The sequence below is a fragment of the Camellia sinensis genome, chromosome 12, assembly GCF_055761805.1.
Source record: "Camellia sinensis isolate YWXY chromosome 12, ASM5576180v1, whole genome shotgun sequence".
Classification (NCBI taxonomy): Eukaryota; Viridiplantae; Streptophyta; class Magnoliopsida; order Ericales; family Theaceae; genus Camellia; species Camellia sinensis.
The window spans coordinates 123280314-123305105 of NC_138972.1; the positions used below are offsets into that span (position 1 = coordinate 123280314).

General features: G+C 35.1%; 2 protein-coding genes and 1 pseudogene across 2 annotated transcripts; 1 reads left to right on the forward strand and 2 right to left on the reverse strand.

Moving 5' to 3' along the window:
* Window positions 1-1647: 1647 nt before the first annotated feature.
* Window positions 1648-3639, reverse strand: LOC145789401 (uncharacterized). The gene is made up of 3 exons (XM_082899781.1): window positions 3201-3639; window positions 2673-2772; window positions 1648-1885 (listed from the first exon to the last, which is right to left on the reverse strand). The coding sequence occupies exons 1-3, from the start codon at window positions 3515-3517 to the stop codon at window positions 1790-1792; spliced, it is 513 nt and encodes a 170-aa protein (XP_082755907.1). The 5' UTR covers window positions 3518-3639; the 3' UTR covers window positions 1648-1789.
* A 6955-nt stretch (window positions 3640-10594) lies between these two features.
* LOC145804760 (peroxidase 5 pseudogene) lies at window positions 10595-11221 on the reverse strand (annotated as a pseudogene).
* Window positions 11222-14381: 3160 nt separating this feature from the next.
* On the forward strand, window positions 14382-16055 carry LOC114286785 (peroxidase 5-like). The gene is made up of 2 exons (XM_028229998.2): window positions 14382-14910; window positions 15106-16055. Exons 1-2 carry the CDS (start codon window positions 14665-14667, stop codon window positions 15880-15882), a joined length of 1023 nt encoding a protein of 340 aa, XP_028085799.2. The 5' UTR covers window positions 14382-14664; the 3' UTR covers window positions 15883-16055.
* Window positions 16056-24792: the final 8737 nt, after the last annotated feature.

The following is a 24792-nucleotide window of genomic DNA, read 5'->3' on the forward strand; positions in this document are numbered from 1 at the left end:
AGAAGACGAACTGCACACCAAACTCATTTCCTTTTATTCATGTCAGGGCTCACCCCGTTCACCATTTTACACACAAAAAAAAAAAAAAAAAAAAAAAAAAAAAAATCACACCACCACACCCACAGTGGGATTTTTTCTCTACTCTGCTGCAGGTCTCTTCTTCTTGCCTCCGTCTTGGACGGCCCTTGACGGTATTGCCTCCGGATTTCCCACGATCACTACCCCCTGCTCCTCTACTGCAGCATATGGCGGCCCTCCAAATCGGAACATCACCGTGGCCTTCCGCTTCAGCTCCTTATTTTCTGCTTTCAGCACACTTATCTCTGCTCGCGCATCCTTATACATGCGTTGGAGCAGAGCCAGTTGGGCGTTTAAATGCTGCACCTCATTTGTCCTACTCTGCAGCCGGTTCGACAAATTTGTGACCGCCGTCATGCTTTCCACACATGCCTTCAAAGTATACTGATTGGCCTCCACATCCGACAGCACTGCCATTCTTTGCTCCACAGACCGCATCGGAAAGTTCAACGGAGTATACCCAGCGGTGTTTGGTTGAGGTTCACTGGCCACCGCACCAGTTCTCTCTCCTGTTGACTCGTTGAGGTCGGGAAAGAGGGTGAGCAGCCCGCGGGAAGACGATGAAGCCATTTTCTGGGCAACAGAGTGTTTCAGAATATTACAGACTATCTCTCTCAGCAAAACGAAGAAGAGTTTTTGTTTTTTCAGAGGTTTTTCGCAGCTTTTCTCTGCCTCAGCCTCAGCCTCTGTCTTATAGCCGAGGCAGCCACGCGCATCGCGCGCCTCTTGCCACCAGCCGACAAACGGGCACGCAAGCCAAGGCGCCCACGTGCCTCGCCATCATGTCCGGCACACCTTTTGATGAATTAGGGCACGCCTTTTGATGGCACGCTTTTTGAAAAATTGAGCGCACCTTTTGAGGATGCGATTTTTTAAGGGTCCGACAAGACTCTGTAAACTGTCCCGACATTTGATTCCGGTTAGCTCCTTTATGGATCCGACAAGACTCTGTAAACTATCCCGACATAGATTCCGGTTAGTTTCTACAAGGGTCCGACAAGACTCTGTAAACTGTCCCGACATTGATTCCGGTTAGCTCCTTTATGGGTCCGACAAGACTCTGTAAACTGTCCCGACATAGATTCCGGTTAGTTTCTACAAGGGTCCGACAAGACTCTGTAAACTGTCCCGACATTGATTCCGGTTAGTTTCTACAAGGGTCTAGCAAGACTCCGTAAACTGTCACAACATTGTCTTCTACAACGGTCCGACATGACCCCATAAACTGTCTTCTACAACGGTCCGACATGACCCCATAAACTGTCTTCTACAAACGGTCCGACATGACCCCATAAACTGTCTTCTACAACGGTCCGACATGACCCCATAAACTGTCTTCTACATCGGTCTGACACCACCATACAGTGTCCTCTACAACGTTATGACACCCCATACAGTGTCTTCACCAACGGTCTGACACGACCATACAGTGTCTCCTATCCTTTTTTATTTTTATGTATTTTCTTGTTTTGTTACTCTCTCCAAACTCAAGTTGGTTAGTTTCTCTCCTCCTTGAGTTTGCGGGGGGCTGTTAGAATTTCCCATCTTTACCTTCACCTACTCCACTACACACTCCACTTCACCTACCTCCACTTCACCACACACTCCACTTCACCTAACCCACTATCACCTCCACTACACCTACTACCACATTTTCTTCTATATATAGATTGTATAGGAATTGTAATTAATCAATCTTGTAATACATCAATCAATAATATACTTCAATATTTTTACATTCAATATCACGGCCAAATGCTTTATACTTCAATGACCATCGCGATAGGTCAGGCTTATCTTCTAAAATCTGTGAAACAGAATCAGTTCTCAAGCTATCATAGATGTATAACTATAAATCTATAGCTGAAACCAGCTAAGTTGATTTTAAATGGCTAAGAGCGAAGACTTGTATTCCGATATCATAATTAAGTTTTGGAAGGCTTTCATCATCGACCCTAAACCGTTAAAAAGCACAGAGGGTGAATAAATCTACAATACTTGATAAGGATTAAAATAGACGCTCAAACCTCTCAATGCATCTCTTGTATTCTGTAACACTTTCTCAGAAACCCCACCTGAAATTAAAATATATACCATAAAATCTTTGGGCTACCCCGGAACCCCGCAAAGGGCCTATGTGAATCTCCATTGGGCCTTATACTCCGGCTTTGGGCTTTGGCCTAAAGGCCTCAGCCCTCTACCTCTGTAAAAAGCCCCTTATAGTAGTACTCTTTGAGTGTACAGTAAATACAAGAAAGCTCACAATAATTCAGGACCTAAGGTACAATATTTGCTATGAATATCATCTGGAAACTGATTAGTATGGAGTGGTAATTTCACATTCAATTGAAGGAGGAAAAAACAAGACAGTATTAGAAGAATCAAACAAATCAAACTAGCAGGAGATAGGAGAGATGTACCTTCCTGTCATATATCAATTTGAGAAAAAGAAAATAGGTTTGTGATAGAGATCCATATTACCATTAGTAGTTTATTTTAACTTTGCATTCAAGGGTGATTAAAGAAGCTATTCCCTTCACAAGGACAAGAATAAATAATATATGTAATGAAAGAGTAGTTTAATGAGTAGCTACCTCTACAGATGAAATGAAGGGCATCCAGCAGGGAATGGCTTGACGGTCAGAATAACAATCATAGGCCACTGATGTAGGCACTTCAATATCCATCTTCACCCTGCATTTCTCCATATACTTCAATTTAATAACATACCCAAAATCTTGGGGGAAACCAGATGCAACAAAAAGCTAATAGCACATAGAAGATTAAAAAAAACAAAACAAAACTAATTAAGAGAGACCAATCTTTTGTGGAACCGATTAATAATCAACCCAAGTAAGCAAAGCAAATGTTGGAACTCCCAAACTGATTTGGGTCAGCTAGACATTATTAGTAATGTCAATTGAGTCCAACTAATTAAGTAAAGTAAAGTAATCATCTCATCTCAGGGATTGAAATTATAATAAGACAGCTGATTAAGAAAAAAGAAAAAAGGCAGGGGCAAAGAGAAATCAAAGAAAGAAAGAAAGAAATAAAGAGAGAAAGGTTCTTTCTTTCCCTAATCAAAAAAAAAAGAAAGAAAGAGAGAAAGGAAGATGGTGTACTTGCAATCCTGCCATTTCATGAGAAATGGGGGTTTGAAGAGTGGTGTAAAGATTGAAGTTGAAGTGGTGTTGTGGTTGTGGTGGGTTTTGTGGGGGGCATATGGGGGGTATGTGAGGAGGAAGGTCTGAGTCTGAGAGATGGCTGATGAGCTTCTCAAACTGAGAATGGCTTGATGATTAGGAAAGAGGAAGAGCCCTCCTCCTCCTCCTCTGTCTCTGCTGCGTGTTCTTCTCACCAGATACTCTGTTGGACTTGAAATTAAGATTGATGTTGTTGCCGTTCCTGACATTTTTTGAAGGATGACATTGACGACCATCGACTCACATTCTCAACACTCAATCTCCATCGCCATCCAATCTCAATTTTCATTCCCATGTGCCATTTTCTTTTTTATTCTCCTCCACGGAAACTTGTACAAAGGGTTGGCTTGAGAGGTGGGTTCCTTTTTGTTTGTTTGTTTGTTTGTTTTTTTTGTTATTTGTTTGAGATTAAAGAGTCTTATTTGGAAAGAAATTTTTAATTTTTTTTAATTTTTTGTGTGAGAAAAAGAATGTAATAATTATACATTAAATATAATATTTTGTCTTCTTGAATTAAAAATTTTATTTTATTTTTTGTGATTAAAATAGTTCTAAACCCTCCTCCCAAACGAAGCTAAATAATACCACTGTATTTTGAGTTCATTTAGGAAGTGAGCTAATTTTTTGACTTTTTTAATTATTTTAGCCTGTGTTAAAAAGTATTGTTTGGGAAGAATTTTTAAATTTTTAAACTTTTTATAAAAAAAAAAAAAAATTATTAGTTAAATATGTTGTTTTATTTTATTGAGTTAAAAAATTTATTTTATTTTATTTTATTTTTCACTATTTTAGCGGAAAAAAAAGCCCCCCCTCCCCCCTCTCCCCCTCTCTCTCTCTCTCTCTCTCTCTCTCTCTCTCTCTCATTCTCATGTGAACACGTTTTGATTATGTAATGCATATACATTGCCCTAATCACTATGGCCTTTTTTGTCCGCTTAGTTTTTAGTCACTCTTTTAATTTGTAATAAAAGTACGTTTTTATATGTAAAGATATTTGAAAAATTAATTTTCAGCCACTCGTAAATTTATAATTTTATTCCTTATGAGTCAAAATATACTACATAAGTAAAATTATAAATATTTTAAATTAAATAGGGATAGTTTAATCATTTTATTATGATTTGACATCATAAACAAATATTAATAAAAAAATTAAAAATAACTTTTTACTAACTTCCCAAATTACTTGTATAAAAAAATCAAAAACTAGTTAGAAACTAAAAAATTATTTTTTACCATCTTTCTAAAACACCCCTATATTAGTAAGAAAAATATTTGAGGATTGTGCTGGGTATCACTTGTAAATATTTGTGGGTTGTGTTGTGTTGTGTTGGTATGGCTTACGGTTACGTTGAAAAGTAGGAAGAAAAAAAAAAGTGAATTTAATTGAGTATAGAGCAACCAAAATCATTTTTAGTTGCTAAAAATAAATTTTTGGCTGCCACCAAAGATAAAAAGGAAATTTTTGTTTTTCATTTGGCGACCAAAAAATTTTAGTAGCCAAAACTAACTATACAGCGACCAAAACATTTTTTAGTCACCAATTATGGCAATTTTAGCGACTAAAATTTTTTTTAGTCGCCAATAATCAATATACCCTGACAAAAAAAAATTCGTAACTAAATATTGTACTTTTGCCGACTAATATAGTTTTTAGTCACCAATTCCACAACTTTTGGCGACCAAAATTTTTTTAGTCGCCAAATTTGGTTGCCAAAAGTGCAATTTGTTGTAGTGCGAGGGTCAAGAAGGCAGCGTTCCATCGCAGGTATGGAGCAGCGCCTAGGCGAGGTCGAAGGGCAGTAAAGCAAAAAAACAAAAATGCAGTCGAAATTGTTTGACCGCTCAAGCAGAAAAAAAGGATCATCTAGTATTTTTGCAAAGTGTCTGAACTCCTGGGAAACAAGTTTTACTGCTTGAGTGGTAAATCTTATGCTCAAGCAGTTAGCCTTTATGTTTTGTACCGCCTTTACTCACACCGCTCAAGCAATGAAGTATGCGTTCGAGTGGTCTTCACGATCTAATTTACTATAAATTGCGTTGTTTGCCTGTGTTAAGGTTTGTGCCATCCAGATTTTCAGAGAGGAAGAAAAACAAAGTGTTTTATATTGGATGTTGCTTTATGAGTGTTTCCTTAATAATTTAAAAGTGATCAATGGATCCATGAACTTTAAATCAATATCATCGAGAGGCTTGTTTGTTTTCTTTTATTCACAAAAGAGATAGTTGTTCTTTGGTGGATTTCGAGGAACTTGGGTCTGAAGTTTTGGTAGATTTTGAAGTGGCTCATCATCATGGATTCGACATTAGCATTGTGGATTCAATATTGGGAAAGACAATTCCGATGTGAAGACAGTGGTGAAAGAGGCACATTGGGGTCAATTCAATTCAGGCATGGATTCGCTACGTAATTGAGCATATACGTGTGTAATTTCTTTTTGTCTTCTTAGCGGATTGTTTTGTGGCTTTGTGTCACGACTCAAACCCGTCTCTATAGGTTTAGCGTCGTAACTGGCCAGTAATCCTAAGATTACCTACGGCCTCTGAAATAGAATCACAAAATAAGGGACTAACGGAAGCAAATACAAAATATATAACGTCCATAGAGCTGTGTAGACATACATGGGACTGAAAGTTTAAAACTTAATTTTCATAATTAAGATGTCTTGCCCACGTCACCATTCGTACATATAGACCAACAATAGACTTGTTCAAACTTAACAAAAGAAATACAAAAAGATCTTTAACATGAGTCATAAAAGCTTGACCACTGCAAAAAGTGAACCTCTAACTGACAAAAAGGAACTCCATGCCATCAACTTTGAGCCTGGTCACGTGCCTGGTCACGTGCCTAGTCACGTGCCTGGTCACGTGCCTAGTCACCTACATACATACATACATAATGATAAGGTGAGTTGGAGCCCAGTGAATAACAACAGAGTAAAGGATTTATGAATGATATCCAAATAATCTTAGAAATCAAATTTTATATCAGAAATAGATCCAGATTCATATACTCATCAGAAATCATAAGCAATTATATATGGTACATCCATTAGCCATTATATCATCTTGGTCCTAGGACCCATATGCTTAGTCGGTACCGACAACCCCAAAGGTCCATATCTTGTGCATAAGTAGCCATGGTATTGTTTCCCCCAGGCAAGGGCTATGTATAAACCACAGTATTGTTTTTCCCGAGTAAGGGCCATATGATCATAAGCCACGGCATTATTTTTCCCGAGTGAAGGTCATATAAACATATGCCAGGGTATTATTTACCCTCGGGCGAGGGCTATATAACCTAAGGATGCCACAAATACATTTCATAAAATTGGACATTCATTCATGATTCATAAAATAGCATTTCATAGAACCAATCATATCTTATCATTCTAAAAATACTTATAATCAAATATACTTTACAGAGTTGTTACTCATAGATAGCTCCGATCGCAAAATGGACAGAGCAGACAGATTGGATAGCCTATGGCGCGTAACCTACACAAATACATAACAAATGCATATTGAATCACACGCTTGAAAAACACTTAACTCATTTATTTTCTATCTTGGTGTGTTTCTAATCTTTATCCTTATTGTTATGTTTTAATTAGGGCTTAAGAATGCCTAAGATGCAAAGAAGATGCCAAAATGTGCTTCAAAACACTTAGTCAAATTTTCAAAAACAGGGCAATTCGCTCAAGCGCAACTTTGGTCGCTCAAACGGCCTGTAAAGTTTGCAAAAGTACTAATTACAGGGTTTTTCCGCTCAATGGACACTCGAGCGCAAGATTAAGAAAAAAGGGTCTCCGCTCGAGCGCAACTTCTGCCGCTCGAGCGGAGGGTCAAAAACAAAGGTGGTCGCTCGAGCGTAGGTTTTGCCGCTCGAACCAACCCCTAAACTCGGCAAAAGTACTAGGAGCTCGCATTTTCCGCTCAAGCTCAGACTTCACCGCTCGAGCGGAGGGTGCAAATTATGGAATTTCCATGTTGATGATTCAAGTTTAAAACTCAATTCCAAAGCTTCAAAACACATCTTTTTGGGCCAAAATTTGAAGAAACATATGTAAACTTGTAACACATCAAGAATTAAGAATCATTTCGCAAACTCAAGGCCCAAGAGTAAGTCAATTGTCCAAAATTCAACTTAAAACTTAAAGAACATGACTTGCATGTAATGATATAAGCTTTAACTTTCGAAAAATTGATCAATTGAGGTCAAATGGTAAGAAATGTAATGAATTATTAAAACCAAGCTAGAATTACCACATGTATGAGAAAATTCTTTTGAAAATAACCTCAAAACTCTATGAAATGCACATGCATGCAAAGAATGATCTTCTTTTCTACTTTCCAACTCAATTCTCATGTTAAAATGCTTAAACCTCTTAAATTCATAAGTGATCCAACTTAATATCATAAATCTAAGGTTGAATTCTTATCTAGAAGTTTAAATTCTCTTGAATTCTAGCAAGTCTAAGCTTGATTCCTTGAATTCATCTTCAATGTTTAGCAATCTCTCTCCTTTCTCTTCTTCTCACATTTTTGAAGGCTTTAAGATGATCATATGTGTTTTTTTAGGCTTATAGACTCAACTTGAGCCTTATATAGGCTAATTAGTGGAGTTTAATTAAGCTTGGTTTAAACTAATTAAATTGTAATTATTAATTCTAATTATTTCATTCCAAATCAATTTTCAATTAATCCTACTATAAATTTCTAAAAGTTCTAAATAACACATAAACCGAATCAATTTCGTATTCTGTGACCGATAAAGCCATCAATTCGCATGATGGAACAGAAACATAGACAGATAGATATAAATGCAAATAACATATAATGCATGTAATTAACATAGAATTTCATCTTAATTATTTATTAGGCCTTCTTAATCAAAGATCATTAGCTAATCACAGGTCGGGTTATTAGACTTTGGCCCGTGAGTTTTTTTATCACAATTGGAGACACTTCAATTGTGATTTTTCTACGTTAAATCATTGTGTCGTTTCATCTTTGATTGTTTGATTGGAATTGTTATTCGTTGTTTAAAATTGAAATATAATCACAAATCAAAAAATAAATAAAAACGCCAAATTAGTACATATTAATGTGTATTTGGAAAGAGATAAATTGGGTACATACCTAACCTTTGGCATAGTGCACAAAGTGGTTGCCCGTGACTTGAACTCATAATCCCAAGGTTATTAGGTCAAAGTTTTACCATTGAACCAATATCTCAGGAATTTTAAATTTTTCAAAAAGTCTTCAAATATACCAATTATGAGAGAGGTACATGTACATAGAGTATATTATAAGGAAGAACCCAACAAATCATCAACATTAACTAACAAAATGATTTACACTTGAATTACCAATTGATAAGAAACATAGTATGCAGAGTATGCAACCATTACAAAGTATGCAGCCATTACAATTGTCTAAGCAGATGCAGATGCAGCTGCAGCCATTGCAGCCATAGTCATTGCATCAGTCTCAGCAGCTGCAGCTGCAGCCATTGCAGCCAAAGTCATTGCATCAGTCTCAGCAGTTGAAGCCACAACAGCAGTCGTTGAAGCCACAGCTTAGTGTATCACATATCGCTGCAAAGAGATATAAATATCAGTGTTGTAATAGTGGTGGTTAGGTAGTTGTTAGTTTAGATTCAGTTAGGAGTTTGTTAATTCAGTTAGAGTTTGTTGTAACAAACTCCTAACCAGCTCTCTTGTATTAAATATAAATAAGTGTATGTCTCAAGGTAAAAGTGTGGTGAATGAAATATCATTTTCTCATTTCTTGTTATGGTATCAGAGCCAAATAGCTCTCATGAGCAAGATTCATTCATGGCAGTTTCATCATCTTCTCTACCACCAAATCTTAATCTACTGATTTCAAATTTTCAGTCTCTAGTAACAGTGAAACTTGATTCTTCCAATTTTCTTATATGGAAACATCAGCTTCAGAATGTGCTTAGAGCCACAGATTTGTTTGATTTTGTAACTGGAGTGATTCCATGTCCAGCTTTGCAGATCTGTGATGCATCTGGAAAAGTAATTGAAAATCCAGAGTTTGCAAGATGGAAAATGATTGATGCACATCTGTTAAGTTGCATTACTGCAACTCTTTCCTCATCTGTGTTCTCCACAATTCTTCATTGTCAACACTGTGCTCAAGTCTGGAGTGCTTTAGAGAAGAGATTTACCTCACTCTCTCGATCTCACATACATTAATTGAAGAATAAACTTCAATCAGTCTCCAAGAAAGGCCTCTCAATGGAGGAATATTTGACTCAGATTCGCAATATTGCAGATCAACTTAGTCTTGTATCAGCTATAGTTGAAGATGAAGATCTGGTTTTGTTAACACTCAACGGATTACTAGATGAATATACGGCTTTGAAAACTACTATTTGTGCCAGAGCAGAGGCAATTACTATGGAAGACTTGAGTTCACTGCTTTGTTCTGAAGCAATACATGTAGAAAATAAAACTAAACATGTTCTTATTAGTGATTTACCAATGGCATGTGCTGTCACTACTGGCTCTGCATCTGGATCTATTTCTTATCCTTAGTCTAATAGAGGATATTCATCTGGCAATAGAGGAAGATACAGAGGAAATGAAAGGTATCGCCGAGGTAGATCAGGGAGATATGATCATAGACATGATAGTCATTCAAGCAATGCTTCTTATTCTGGTTGTCAAATCTGTGGAGGTCATAATCATAGTGCTTTTGATTGTTGGTTTCATATGGATTCCACCTATCAGCTTGCTCAGGCTTCTTCTCCATCTAATTCTCAGTCTTTTCCATCTCATGCTTACTTTGTCACTGCAAATCAGTCTTCTTCTAATCAGTCTTTTGCTCCATCTGATTCATCCACTCCGTGGTACATAGACTTTGTTGCAACCAATCATATCACAAATGATTTGGCTAATCTTTAACTCTATCAACCTTACCAAAACGCTTCCAAATCCCAGCCGCAAAAACAACCTATATACTGTTTAGGAAAAATGCTATTTATCATCAGATTAATTCACAATGTGACAATTCTTCCTGATCTCACCCAGTTTGCCAGTGAGGACTGATAATGTCTCTGCAACAGCAGCTACAGATCAGCCTATAGCTGCAGAAGAAGAGAAGTTGAGCTGTAGTTGAAGCCACAGAGCTGAGCTCCTTTCTGCAGCAGATTGATACAGCAGAAGCTATACAAATCTGTTACAAATCAGTTAGAGATAGTGGTGCATGTGTTACATATAGTGATGTGTTAGTTAGTTAGAAAGTTGTTATAACTGTACCTTAGGTTAGTTAACTAGTAACTATTAGGTTAGTTAATTAGTAACTAGAGTTACATTTGTTGTATATAAAACTAACTGTATAGAAGCTATTTTGTGTAATGAAAATATTAGTTTCAGATTCTCTTTAAGGACGTCAATGTAGTCCATGCGAACCATAGCAGAAGCAAACTTGGCCTCCCACTTGGATCCATATTTAGCATTGTACATCATTGTCTTAGCCGTTGAAGGGCTGCTGAGCAATGTCTAGTCTGAAGTTAGTACCCCACGGTGCTTCTTCAATACTGTGTAGTACTTGTTGTCCGAACGGTTTGGCATTAGAACATCAAGAGCCACTGTTGGATTGATGGCAGCACCGGCGTTGCTTGGTGGGCACTTTGTTTTCAAGAATGCTGCGTAGTTTGGATCCATGGAAGGATCTTGTGGGTGAGTGGCATTGAAGGAGTAAAGGCGGGTGGAGAAGGAAGAGCAATGAGAGACACCAATGGAGTGAGCACCAGAGAGTGTCACCATCTCGTCATGTGACAATCCTTTTCTGGCAAAGTTATCCTCCAGTCGTGTGGCGTTGAAGAAGGGAGCCGGTAAATTTTGTGGAATATCATCACTCAAAGACACACGTCCATCACGACGTCCTGTTGGCACGGCATAGTGGGGGTGTTTGTTTAAGCTTCTCAGAGCCAACTTATGGCTTTTAGCTTTGAAAAAGTTATTTTGGACTGTTTGGTTAAACTTATTTCAAACAGCTTCTGATTCTAACAGCTTATTTTAACTCAAAAAAGCTGATTCTGAGAAGCTGCTCACCCCTTGCTTCTGATTATCAGCTTCTGCTGTGGACATGTTAATTTATGGTTATACTCTTAAATTTTTTTATTTTTTATTTTTTTAAAAATAGAAAAAGACTCAAATGGACTATAGATTATTATTATTATTTTTTATGAGAAATGTAGACAAACAAAAAATAAAAATTAATTGAAAAAGCTATTTCACAGCTTATTTAACAAGCACTACTCAGCAACTTAAATCTATAATCCAACAGTTACACCAAACAGATTAACAACTTCTGATTAAAGTCATAATCTATAATCTGTTAAGCTATAATCTATAAGCTGTTTTAACAGCTACACCAAACGGGGCCAGTTTATCCCTCCAACCATGAAGGCACTGTCGCGAGCAGCGAAGGCAACAATGTCCGCGCATGAGACAGTTTTAGGGCGCATGTCTTCAACTTGGGCCTTAGCCTCATTAATCACCTCGAACCCTCGTAAGCTTGGGTTGTTGGCTGGATGTTCTTTCTCAGCTGGTTTTCCTAGTGTTGAATCCAGTAGCACAGAACCATCACAACCCTAAAAAGTAAAAACATTTAGTAACATTAACTAACGGTGGGTGCGAAAGTAACGGTGTTTTCAATTCGAACTATCTTTTGAGTTGTGTTTTCTATATAATAATATAGATAAAAAATAAATTATTTTATGAGAATGAAACTACAATAATATATATTAATTTAGGAAAGGGTATAGGATAGGCGCATACCCTGACAAAGCAGTCATGGAAATGCATCCTAATGAGGCCTGCAGCAATGCCTGGATTCTTGGAGATGGCTTTGTTCACAGGTTTTCGCACAACTGCCTCAGCAGATGGACATGTTTGGTAGAATCCCAGTTTGAGTGGTGATACTACTACTGGTGAAGCCACAGCAGAGGTAGAAAATCAAAAAGGAAGAGATCAGTAGTGCAGCAAGGACTTGGAACCTAGAGCAATTGGGATCCATATTTTTAGAACAGGAGACAAATCGAAGAAGAGCTGACAAGTATATAGTACAAAGCTGAAGGAGAGACAGCTACTAGTAGAATTGCTAGATATGGAGATTAATAGTTGAGGTGGATAGAGAAGGTGATATAAGAAGCATATATATAGATAGATATGTGGAGGAGAAAGATGATGGATATCATCACCTAATTCTTAAATACTTTTATAATGTGAAGGGTTGGGATTGGTTTTACTTTTGAAAGCAAAACGTGTGTAGCTGTATTGGAACTGCTCCATGTTGAAGATTTCTTCAGGTTGTCTATCTTTGAATACTTCTAGCTATCACTACCTCTTCATTGAATGAGTGAATTATATCTGTACATTAAATTAATTGTTTTTATATAAACTTTCATATTCCATTTGTCCTTTCCACACCTTCATATGCCTTTTTTATTTTTCAATTCATTATATGACTTTTTTGAATATAAAAGAATAAAAATAAAGTCAGTTGTCAAGAAAAAAGCAAGAAAGATTTTTCCGAGAAACTTACAATTATGAACATGAATTACACTCTTTTTATAAAATATTCAAGTGTCGTTTCTCAAGCCGTCATCAACAATGGATCCAGCTTGGCACCTTGATAAAGTCATGTTGAAAGTGTAATTATTTCATCTGTAAAATTTTACAAGTCAAACCTACTGACGCATCTTTGTTAAATAATTGATTTAATGAGTGTTCTAATTTTTCATTTGTCTAAAATAGCATACAAATAATATCACAGAGGACTGTATGGAATTTGCTTGTGATAGACTAAGACATCAACGTGTGTATGGTTAACAAATTTGGATAAAAATTTGAAAAAAGAAAGGAAAAAAATAGATAAAATATAAATGAAATATTTAGGAGTGATCTACTTTAGATCATCTTTTTATCTTATTTTGGTCACATTAATTTTTAATTAAATCACATCATCACCTTTCAAATATGTTACACATTTTTTTTTATAAAAAGTTAAAAATCATACTTATTTAGATCATTCCAGACAATTCCATAATTAGATTTTACACAACTTTTCTCTTTTTGTTTAATCTCTCTAGTTTGCGTAAACTCGTTTTGTATAATTTTGACTGATATCTTGTAAGAAGGTTGTCTCTACTCTTCTTGTCATTAAACATAAACAAGTGGAACAATTACACAAACATGTAGAAAAATCACCTCCAGCGCGTATTTAACATACACATATAGTTTAAAGCAAATTCATATATTGAGTGATCTCATCATCTCATCTCTGTCGAAACAGAATACAATATAAAATAAGCTAGGAAGGGATACACTTCAATTCAATATAGATGGTATCATGGGGGCACACAATTAACAACATGACTTTTTTTTTTATTTATTTATTTTTATTTTTTATCTAGAAAAAAAGGATGCTATGAGGTGTCATCACAATATTCGTGAACTCAAATTTAGGGATAACCGATTGTCAATCTAATTTAACCTAACTCATAGAAAAGAATCCACTATCAAAATACTAGTGGAGTTCAATCACACATCACAAACAAATTCAAAATTCGATCAAAATACAGAACGAACCACTATAAATAGCATTACTTTGAAAGTTTCTCCCCTCACTAAAGGACATATTTTATAGACGGACATAATTAGAAAGTTTCTCCCCTCCCAAAATAAAAAAATATTCTTAGTTTTTTATTGGAAGTTGACTTTTTTAGAAAAGTTATAATGAAACAATAAATAAATAAAACATATGAATATGTGAAATGACTATACTCTCAAAATATTATGTGGCCTTATTTATATAATTTTTTTTTTTCAAGTCTCAACTACTTAATAAAAATTAGTCTGTATTCTTACTTAAAAAAAAAAAAATTATTGAGTGATTAGTTTAGAGTACCAAGTATTCCAAAACTATTTAGTAATTACCCAAAAGAATAAGAATTTAGATAGGAATAAATTAACTAATATATAAACAATTCATTCAATGAAGGGTGGTAGAAGTGTTCAAAGACAGACAACCTCAAGAAAACTTCAACATGGAGGAGTTGCCTTGTGCAATGAAATACAGCCAGTACTACACACGATTTGATTTCAAAAGTAAAACCAACTCCACCCTTCACATTACAAAAAAGCATTTAAGAATTATTAAGTGATCAATCAACTTTCTCCTCCACCCATCTATCTATATATATGCTTCCTATATCACCTTCTCTATCCACCTCAACTATTAATCTCCATATCTAGCAATTACTACTAGTAGCTATCTCCTTCGGCTTTGTACTATATACTGGTCAGCTCTTCTTTGATCGGTCTCTCTCGTTCTAAATATGGATCCAAATTGCTCCAGGTTCCAAGTCCTTGCTGCACTACTGATCTCTTCCTGTTTGATTTTCTCATTTTCTATCTCTGCTATGGCTTTACCAGTAGTAGTACCACTCAAACTGGGATTCTACCAAACAACTTGTCCATCTGCAGAGGCAATTGTGAGAAAAGCTGTGAGCAAAGCCATTTCCAAGAATCCAGGCATTGCTGCAGGCCTCATTAGGATGCATTTCCATGACTGCTTTGTCAGGGTATGCTATAGCCTATCCTATTTCCTTTCCTAAATTAATGTATATTATTGTAGTTTCATTCTCATAAAATAATTTATTGTTTATCTATATTATTATATAAACCACACAACTCAAAAGATATAATTAGAATTGAAATGCATCGTGTTCAAACCCACCATTTGTTAATTAATGTTACTAAATGTTTTCACTTTTCAGGGTTGTGATGGTTCTGTGCTACTCGATTCGACACCAGGAAAACCAGCTGAGAAAGAAAATCCAGCCAACAACCCAAGCTTGCGAGGATTCGAGGTGATTGACGAGGCCAAGGCCCAGATTGAAGCTATATGCCCTAAAACTGTCTCATGTGCGGACATTCTTGCCTTCGCTGCTCGTGACAGTGCCTTCAAAGTTGGAGGGATAAACTATGCCGTGCCAGCAGGGCGTCGCGATGGACGTGTTTCTTTGAGTGATGACATTCCACAAAATTTACCAGCTCCCTTCTTCAACGCCACACAGTTGGAGGAAAACTTCGCCAGAAAAGGATTGTCACGTGACGAGATGGTGACACTCTCTGGTGCTCACTCCATTGGTGTCTCTCATTGCTCTTCCTTCTCCACCCGCCTTTACTCCTTCAATGCTACTCACCCACAAGATCCTTCCATGGATCCAAACTACGCAGCATTCTTGAAAACAAAGTGCCCACCAAGCAACGCCGGTGCTGCCATCAATCCAACTGTGGCTCTTGATGTTCTAACGCCAAACCGTTTGGACAACAAGTACTACACAGTATTAAAGAAGCACCGTGGGGTACTTACTTCAGACCAGACATTACTGAGTAGCCCTTCAACGGCTAAGACAGTGATGTACAATGCTAAATATGGTTCCGAGTGGGAGGCCAAGTTTGCTTCTGCTATGATGCGCATGGGTTACATTGACGTCCTCACTGGTAAAAATGGTGAGATTAGGAAGAATTGCCACATGGTGAATTATTAATTGATTAAGCTTCTAAGTGTTTGGAAATATTGTATTCTTCAATTTTTTTTATATTTTTTATTTTTTGATATGCCAATTGGTTATTCAAGTGTAAATTAATCATTTTCTTGATTGATGTTGATGATGATTTGTTGTGTTCTTTCTTTTAATAAAAACTATGTATTCTCTCGCTAGCAAGGATCCCCTCCTATCATAAATCACTCTTAACCATTAGATCATTTGAGAATTTCAAGACATGAAAATCTCAAGACATATTCAATGATTATGAATGATTTGAGACATAAAGACAAAAAATTTTGGGGACAAGAGATCCTTGGGCCTCCTCTCACAATTAGTATTTGACAACCTTTCAAGTCTCGCAACATTTACAATTAGAATAATTATTACGTATTTCAAAAGCACCATGTTCGTAAAGAAAAAAAAAACAAAAAAATATACAATAATTATAGAGAGTTTTAATTTTGAAACTTTCTAACGATGTGGTAAGAAAAAAAAAAAAGGCACACATATCACATCACATCACATCACATCACATGTGGACTCCACTCTTTACCACATCACTAGAACTCTCTTTAGAGTTCTAAAATTAAAACTCTCAATCTTTATTCAAAAACATATTACAATCTAGATCTTCTAAGGCTGTAAATTAAAGTTTGAACCCACTCATCTAGTAAATTTTATTGACTCCTTTTTAAAGTTTAAATAAAATACAATAAATTTTATATTTTTAGTATAATTATATTAAATATTTTTAAGATTTTAATTTATAAAACATTTTTTTTGTATCAATAATTTGTTAGTTAAATAGATAGAAAAGTGATATTATTATCTCTTTATGCTATATTTTTTGATATTTGAAAATAAACATATAATCCCTTATATGTAGGTATGTGTTTCATATTTTCTATTGAAATGTTGTACTTTAATTCATAGGGAGAATTACATCTGAGTGTTTTTTTTTTAAAAAAAAAAATTAATAAAATTAATAAATATTAATAATTAAATTTATAAACTTATTCACTAATATATAAATATTTTTTCAAAGCCCCCACTTATGTAATTTTCCCTAATCCATAAACTAAGGGAATAATTCATGTTAAAAAGTGGGAGAATTTTTTTTAAGATCCCTGATATTAAGATTTTATAAGATAAATGACATATAATATTTTTGTTACCCAAAAGACAATCTAAGAGGGGGGATGAATTAGATTTTTACAATTAAAATTAATAATACCCTAATAAAATTATGATTAGCACAATAGATAAATATAATTAATGAAATAAAAATAATTAAAACAAGTGTCTTAACAACTATGCCAGTTAATGATTTTAACACAGTAAAAATGTGAAATGTAGCTATGGCAATTTAAAATAAAATAAAGAGATAAATGAGAGAGAGGCAAACAAATTTATAGTAGTTCGGTTTCAACTCGGCCTACGTCCACTCCTTAAGTTTCACTTGAGATTTTCCACTATCTTCTAGTTTCACAAGGGTGCTAGCAACCTCTTTACAAATGGAACAATCCTATACGGATTTTACACAGACTTTACAAGTTCAAACCCTTGCAAATCTTAGGTGATTCGCAATCACTCTCAAGATTTCAAGAATACAGTGTTTGCAACACTTTTACAAGATGAAATGGTATTTTTGCTTTCAAAGAAAGTTTACAATAAATATCTCTCAAAGATAAATATATAAAATGAAGCTTTAATTTTTCTATAAATCTCACACAGGAAAGTTGAGCTTAAAGCTATAAGGCTTAGTGTATAATTTCTGAGAAAAAATGTAAGTAATTATAGATCAAAGAATATTTTCAAGTTTTTTATAACTTATTTACATTAGAGGCTTTGATATATATAATGAAAATTATAGCCATTTATAACCGTTGTAGTCATTTGAATTTATAACCATTTATAGCCGTTGTACTTCCATCATTACCAATTTGAATATCTTCCACTCCATCATTACAAATTTGAATATCTTTCACTTTAACATTTTGAACCTTTTGGCCTTTTGAACCTTTATAGCCGTTTATAGCCGTTATACTTCTATCATTACTAATTTGAATATCTTCCGCTTGAACCTTTTGAACATTTTGGCCTGCTACTGTGCTAGGCTGTTTGAACCTTTGTTTTGAGCTATTTAAACTCCTAATTTAATCAAATATTAAATACATTCTAAAAACATTTAGGATAAAGGTTTAGGTGAGAAATAATGGGACAAAATAAATTTTAATTCTATTTTTCTGTTTCAAATAAATCATCAAAATAAATTTTATTTTTATTTTTCTTTTTCAAATAAATCATCAAAATAAATTTTGATTAAAATATAATTAAATAAATCATCAAAATAAATTTTGGATTCTATTTTTCTCTTTCAAATAAATTAAAACATAATTAAATAAATCATCAGAATAAATAAGTCTAACAATCTCCCCCTTTGTTATGATGGCACACAATGATGTTTTGATTTGATTTGGGAGTAAGAAAGGCTCCCCCTCAAGTCATGCTCCCTGAATTCATTTCTAAATACATAGGTTAGCACATGTGTAATAAATAAGCTTTAATTAACAACATGATATAAGATTTAAAATATTAAGATATCAAACTATAAATACATAACATCATATAATTTCTTCCCCTGTGACATTATCAAAAGGAAATTATGGCTCAGGATCTGGAGGAGGAGGAGGAGGAGGAGGAGAAAAATGATAGTGATAAATGGCATAAAAAATAGATAATCAAAAAATATATATGTTTGATTTGCGCACCTTTCTCATGCCCGTCGAAAATTGCGTCTCTCTTTTTCCTGCGATAAACGCGTTTGACACGCTGCCTCGCTTTTGCGTCAGCCGACCGACAAAAGCAAGACGGGTCAATCAGCTGCCTCGCCTTTCTCTCCCTTTTGTCTTCTTCTCCTTCGTCTTCTTCTTAAGCTCTGTCTTCGTCTTCTTCTTAATCACACACTCGTCTATTTTCTGCTTCACCATTCGCTTCTATCTCTTCTTCACCACTCTCGTCTCTTCTATTTCTCTACAACTCATTTCTTTTACACCTCACACCTCGAAACCATGGCTTCCTCATCCCGTCCCCTTACTCTATTTTCGAACCTGAACGATCCCATAAGCTCTGCTGGACCGAGTGCCTCTACTCCTACTTTTCTTGTCATTCCTCTTCCTAACCTTCCTATGATGTCGATTGAGCAAATCATGGCAGCTTAATCTGGCATAGAAGCCAATCATTTCACACTAACGTCCTATATGGAGACGGTGACGGCAGTCACAAAATTAGCTCACCGGTTACAGAACAGGATGAGTGAGCTCCATCAGGTCAATGCCCAACTCTCTCTGCTTTAGCGCATGTACAAAGATGCACGAGCAGAAATAGGCACATTGAAGGCCGAAAATAAAGAGCTTAAACGGAAGACCACCTCCATGGCCCGATTTGGAGCAATGTCATTCTTGGCCTTTGATAGTTAGCGGGGAGTCGTCGTTCTTGACGAAAGCACGAGGGCAGGGGCGTCAAGGGTCACCCAAGGTGATAAAAAGAAGAAAAAAATGATAGAAGAGGCGAGTAAGTGAGGTCGGCATATGGCCAAAAAAAAAAAAATGAAGGGTTGTTTTGTTTTTTTTTTTTTGTATTTTTGTATTTTTTTTTGAAATATGTTTAGTTTGATCAGCGTATGACCGTAAAAAAAATGTAGGGTGTTTTTTTTTTTATGCAAATAGTTGTATTTGTTTTTATTTTAATGTTTAAGTACTGAAAAATGAAATTAAAAAGCAGAAAAAAAAGAAAATTAACCCCAAACAAAAAATAATAATGAAAAAAAATAAAGATAAAAGAAATGAAGCCTAATAGCAAAATAAAAAAATAAAAATAAAGTAAAATAAAATAAAATAATACCAGCAGAAATTAAACTTAATAGGACGTTGGTGTTGCTGGAATGGTAATGCAAATAAAATATCATGAGGGTTTAAAAAAATCAATGTATGCAAAGTTAATTTTACCTCAAGATGCAGAACCAAAAAAAAAAAATTACACAGTTTAAAACTAATCAAGTTTAAATTCTTCCCCTTGTTTCATTTGGCAAAATCAATAGGAGATATGAATAATGAAAGCTCATAGCTGAAATGTTCTCCTCAATAATATCAAATAGGATGCCAAATGTTACCAACAAGGATGCCAAAATGATACCAACATGCAATCTACCAAGGATACCAATGTGCAATCTAGAAGATTTAACAATCATAACTCAAGTATTATGCAAAATACCAAATATTGCTCATAATAAGTAAAACGCAATATAATCTCATGGAGCTAATGTAAATCCAAAAAATGAAGCATGTTCAAGGTATAGCAATCCATATGCCAAGAAAAATCATGAATTTCAATATATAGCACACATTTTAAGCATAGGCATGATTTTTAGGCCGGAGCATCATCAAAGAGTATACATTGCAAATCATATGAAGCATAATCAATCTTTTTCATATCAAAGTAATAACAGTATTAGCTCAAAGGAAATAAGATAGAATTTTTACCTCAAAAGCTTAAGAGAGTATATGAGGCATACGTTAGGTTCAAGAGATGAAAGCTTTTCAATCTTTAATTTTCTTTCATGAGGAGTTCATCTCAAAAGGGTTTAACACGTATGTTAACAAAATGATTTCTCCCCCTAAGTTGGTGTTACCATTTTCTAATGTGATTTGTGTAAATATAGCATTCATAGAACAAACACTATTACTCAATAAAAATACAATACAAATCACTTCTTATTACAAACTCAAAAGGTGAAAAATAATTCAATGATCAAACAAGAGTTTGGAATGCTATTTTTCAAAATTTTCAAGTTGTAGCACATAGCATAATATGCATAAGAAAAATAATGTTATGCTCTTTGTTTTATTAAAAAATTATGCAACAATCTCATTTAATCACATAACATTATCAAGAGGCATTTTCATCAATTCAGTCCACATACTCAAGTGTGATAAAACATTTTACTTAATGTGGAACACAACATGAATTTTATAAACAATTAATTCAACAATTTATCAATCAAAAGCATTTTATGAGATTTATGCCAATATAATCCACATTCAAAAGATATTCAATAGGATAGATGCAATGTCTCTACAAACGTATGATACTTCTTTTCATTTAGATATTGATGATAGATCATAATCAACGAATTTCATAACTCATTCAAATATTCCAATGCAAAGCATATAAGCATGAAATTTTCATATTGAGCATATTCTTAAGATCATAAATGTACAATTCAAAATATAGATAGTACACATCTCAAAAACATGCTATGACATCAAAATTGATTCTACAAAGATATGACTCAAAAAGGAATTAACATATTAGTAATAAGAAAGCCTTTTTCATTTTGAATTCTACGACAGAGTTTTGTAAAAGAGAAAATGTTTCATCTTTGTGTGCTAAAAACATAACCCATGTAAATCTTGAATAATCATTAACTATAACAAGACAATAATGTTTACCACCTAAAGTAGATGTCCTTGAGGGACCAAATAAATCCATATGCAATAGTTGTAAAGGTCTAGTTGTGGAATATGAGATTTTGATTTAAACAACGTTTTAGTTTGTTTTCCTTGTCGACAAGCACTACAAAGATGATCTTTTTCAAATTTAATTTTTGGAAGTTCAATGACCAAATCCTTTCTCAAGAGTTTAGCAATTAAATTCATATGAGCATGACCAAGTCTTCTATGTCATAACCAACTATTTTCATTATTAACATATAAATATTTAACATCACTAGCATAGAGATCATTAAGATGAAAAACATAATCATTATCATGGCGATTACCAACGAATAAAGCTTTATGATCATTTGTGCTTTCAATTGTGCAATGTGATTTATCAAAAATAACTCGATCACCTTTATCACATAATTGACTAATACTAAGTAGGTTATGCTTAAGTCCATCAACAAGTAAAACATTTTCAATAGAAGGGTTAGGAGAAATACCGATGCTACCAATACCGATGATTTTTCCTTTCTTGTTGTCTCCAAAAATAACAAGGCCTCCATCTTTGGATGACAGTGTAGTAAAGAAGGATTTATCTCCGGTCATGTGTACGGAACATCCACTATCAAGGTACCTGTAACGCCCTAAAAAAAAAAAACATTAAACCCATCAAATAAGACATTCGCTGACATATGAAATAACCACATTCTTTTATTCATCAGAGTTTCATTACATAAGTATTACATGTTAACAACAAAAGCAAAATGCCCTACGGGCTTACAGCTTTCCAAGTTAACACTTGGTTACAACAAAAAGAGTACTAACTCATTTACACATTAAGCCCTTGGCTTGAATTTACATGTAATACATCAAAAACAAAACGACAAAAGTATGTCCGCCTCTAGCCTCCCAAGCTATGTCCTTGGAGGTGGCATGCTACCTGTACCTGAAAATGATATTCCCATATAGGGTGAGCCACAGCCCAGTAGAAATACACTAAACCAACCATGAACAATGACTAAAAGATTAGCAATTGATAGATGACCAACACTGATACATTCACATAAATCACATATTTATGTCATACGACTTATGAGTCCAAGTTACTTTTCATTTTCCCTTTTTCAACAGATAAGCATGTTAGCTCTATCATTATTTCAACAGATATGTATAAAAACTATATCCCACATTCACAGATAAGCATATAAGCTATATCCACATTCTCAACAGATATGTATAACGACAATATCCCACATTCACAGATAAGCATATAAGCTGTATCCATACTTCACAAAGATAAGCATATGAGCTCTATCTTCACTTATCTAGACAAGCATATGAGCTGTATCTACGGAGTTCATCCCCTATCTTCTCCCAACACTATCCGGTTTAGAGGTACATCCCCCATCTTCCCCTAAACCGCGGAGTACATCTCTCATCTCCTCCTCTACACATAACGTATACAAACACATTGGTTCTATATACAATCACTCAATACATACAGTTAATGTATTCTATCAACCGTCAGATTCCATGACACATTCCATTGATTAGTTTCCGTTTGCCTAATCATCATGCATTGGCTACAACAATCACGACTATCCTCCACCGATAGCCCAAAGTAGTTATTTCTAAACAGAAAATAAATGCACAATGGATATTCAATCAACATTTCATTTCCTTATTTCTCACAATTAATTATCCCAATTAATCAAACAATGTAATTAGGTCATTATTCATAATTAACATTTCAACCCTTAGGTCCCATTTTCATCAATGATTCAACATTTATTCCATTTCTCTATGCCAAACATGCTTCTAGGTTTTTTATGAATAAAACCCCAACTTTTGTAAAATAACACAAAGCCCCAAACTTTCACCAAATTACCAAACCAACTTCAACATCTCAAAATACTAAAATTTAAAGACAAAATTCATAGAGAGGAGTAGGATATCCCTACCTCGAAGTTTTAGCCAAAAAGGAGATGAAGACTCGAAGATCAACGTGCTCCAAATCCAAACTTTTTCAGATTAAGCCAAAACTCTCAACGCCCTCTATCTTTTTAACAAAGGCCCTAGGCTAGATTTACACTCTAGGGAGATCAAATCTTAGAGAGAGTGTAAGTTTAGAGAGAGAGAATCTCGGATCTAGGGTTTGAAAGAAAAAGAAAGTGAAAAACTGATGTTCAAAAACGCTACTGTCCGCTGATATAAAACACGCTCGCTCGAGCGAAGACTTTGTCGCTCGAGCGACCAGACACAGAAAACTCTCGCTCGAGCCAAGAAGTTCTCGCTCGAGCCGAAAACTCAGAAGTGCATTCGAGCGAAAGAATGCTCACTCGAGCTAACAACTCAAACCCTCAGGTCTGCAACTAGAAGCACGCTCGAGCGACAGACTTCTCGCTCGAGCGAAGAACAACCAGACCGCTCGAGCGAAGAAAACTCGCTCAAGCCAAGAAATGCAACTCTCAGGTCCAGAACCAGACGCAATCGCTCGCTCGAGCGAAGCCACTCTGGCTCGATCCACCAAACACGAACTCAACTCTCGCTCGAGCGAAGGTCCAAAAATCTGGGCAGCAGCACTAGGCTCCCAAACACAACCAACCTGTAACAAACCTGCCCAACACATCCTATAACTCAATATACAAAGTAAAGAGGATGCAAACAAGATAATAAACAACTACCAACATCCACGGACACATGTCCGGATCACTGTACAACAAGGGTAAACCCGGGATCGCTATAACCTCCCCCCCTTAAAGAATTTCGTCCCCGAAATTAAGCACAAGTTTTCAAAAACAAGTTTTTCTCCATTTTAAACAATGTTACATTTTAACATTCAACAATTCGACCCATTACTGGTCATCCCATCCCTTTAACAAGAGGCATTTCACAATATGTAAACAACATATGTACTTTCAACATGCATCAACATTACGCATTATCTTTCCAATTTCAACGATATATTCAACTTATATAATGTTACATTCAACTTCCATATGAGGCAAGTTCCAAAACATACTTCCAATAAACCAAAACATTTTCAATGTTTCACAACTTAAGACATATATAAAAGCTCTTAAGTTCAACAATAGTTCAAAATTTAAATACAAGATTACATATCAACAAACAAGTCCGGATATTTTTCGCGGACTTCCAACTCACGTTCACTTCCCTTCTTTAGCTTTGGACTTAAGGCAAACCTACAAGATGACAATCAAGTGTTGGTTTTGGTACCCATAGTTTCTTGAGTCCTTCTTGGTTAGTTTTGTTAGATCCCTTAATAATCCAAATTTTTTTAATTCCCATGTTCATATTCTTTTTGAATGGACAAGAAGATATATAATGGTTTTTATTTCTACAATAATGAAAAGTAATATGAGGGTGTGTCATGAGAGGTGCCTTTTCA

Bases quoted from the DNA above. Each gene is read 5' to 3' on its own strand.
- LOC145789401 (XM_082899781.1), bottom strand. From the start codon at position 3,517: ATGGTCGTCAATGTCATCCTTCAAAAAATGTCAGGAACGGCAACAACA. The intron at 2,773-3,200 runs GTACACCATCTT...GGAGAAATGCAG, and splicing joins ATGAAATGGCAGGATTGCAA to GGTGAAGATGGATATTGAAG. The intron at 1,886-2,672 runs GTAGCTACTCAT...TCTGTTTCACAG, and splicing joins CCTTCATTTCATCTGTAGAG to ATTTTAGAAGATAAGCCTGA.
- LOC114286785 (XM_028229998.2), top strand. From the start codon at position 14,665: ATGGATCCAAATTGCTCCAGGTTCCAAGTCCTTGCTGCACTACTGATC. The intron at 14,911-15,105 runs GTATGCTATAGC...TTCACTTTTCAG, and splicing joins TCCATGACTGCTTTGTCAGG to GGTTGTGATGGTTCTGTGCT.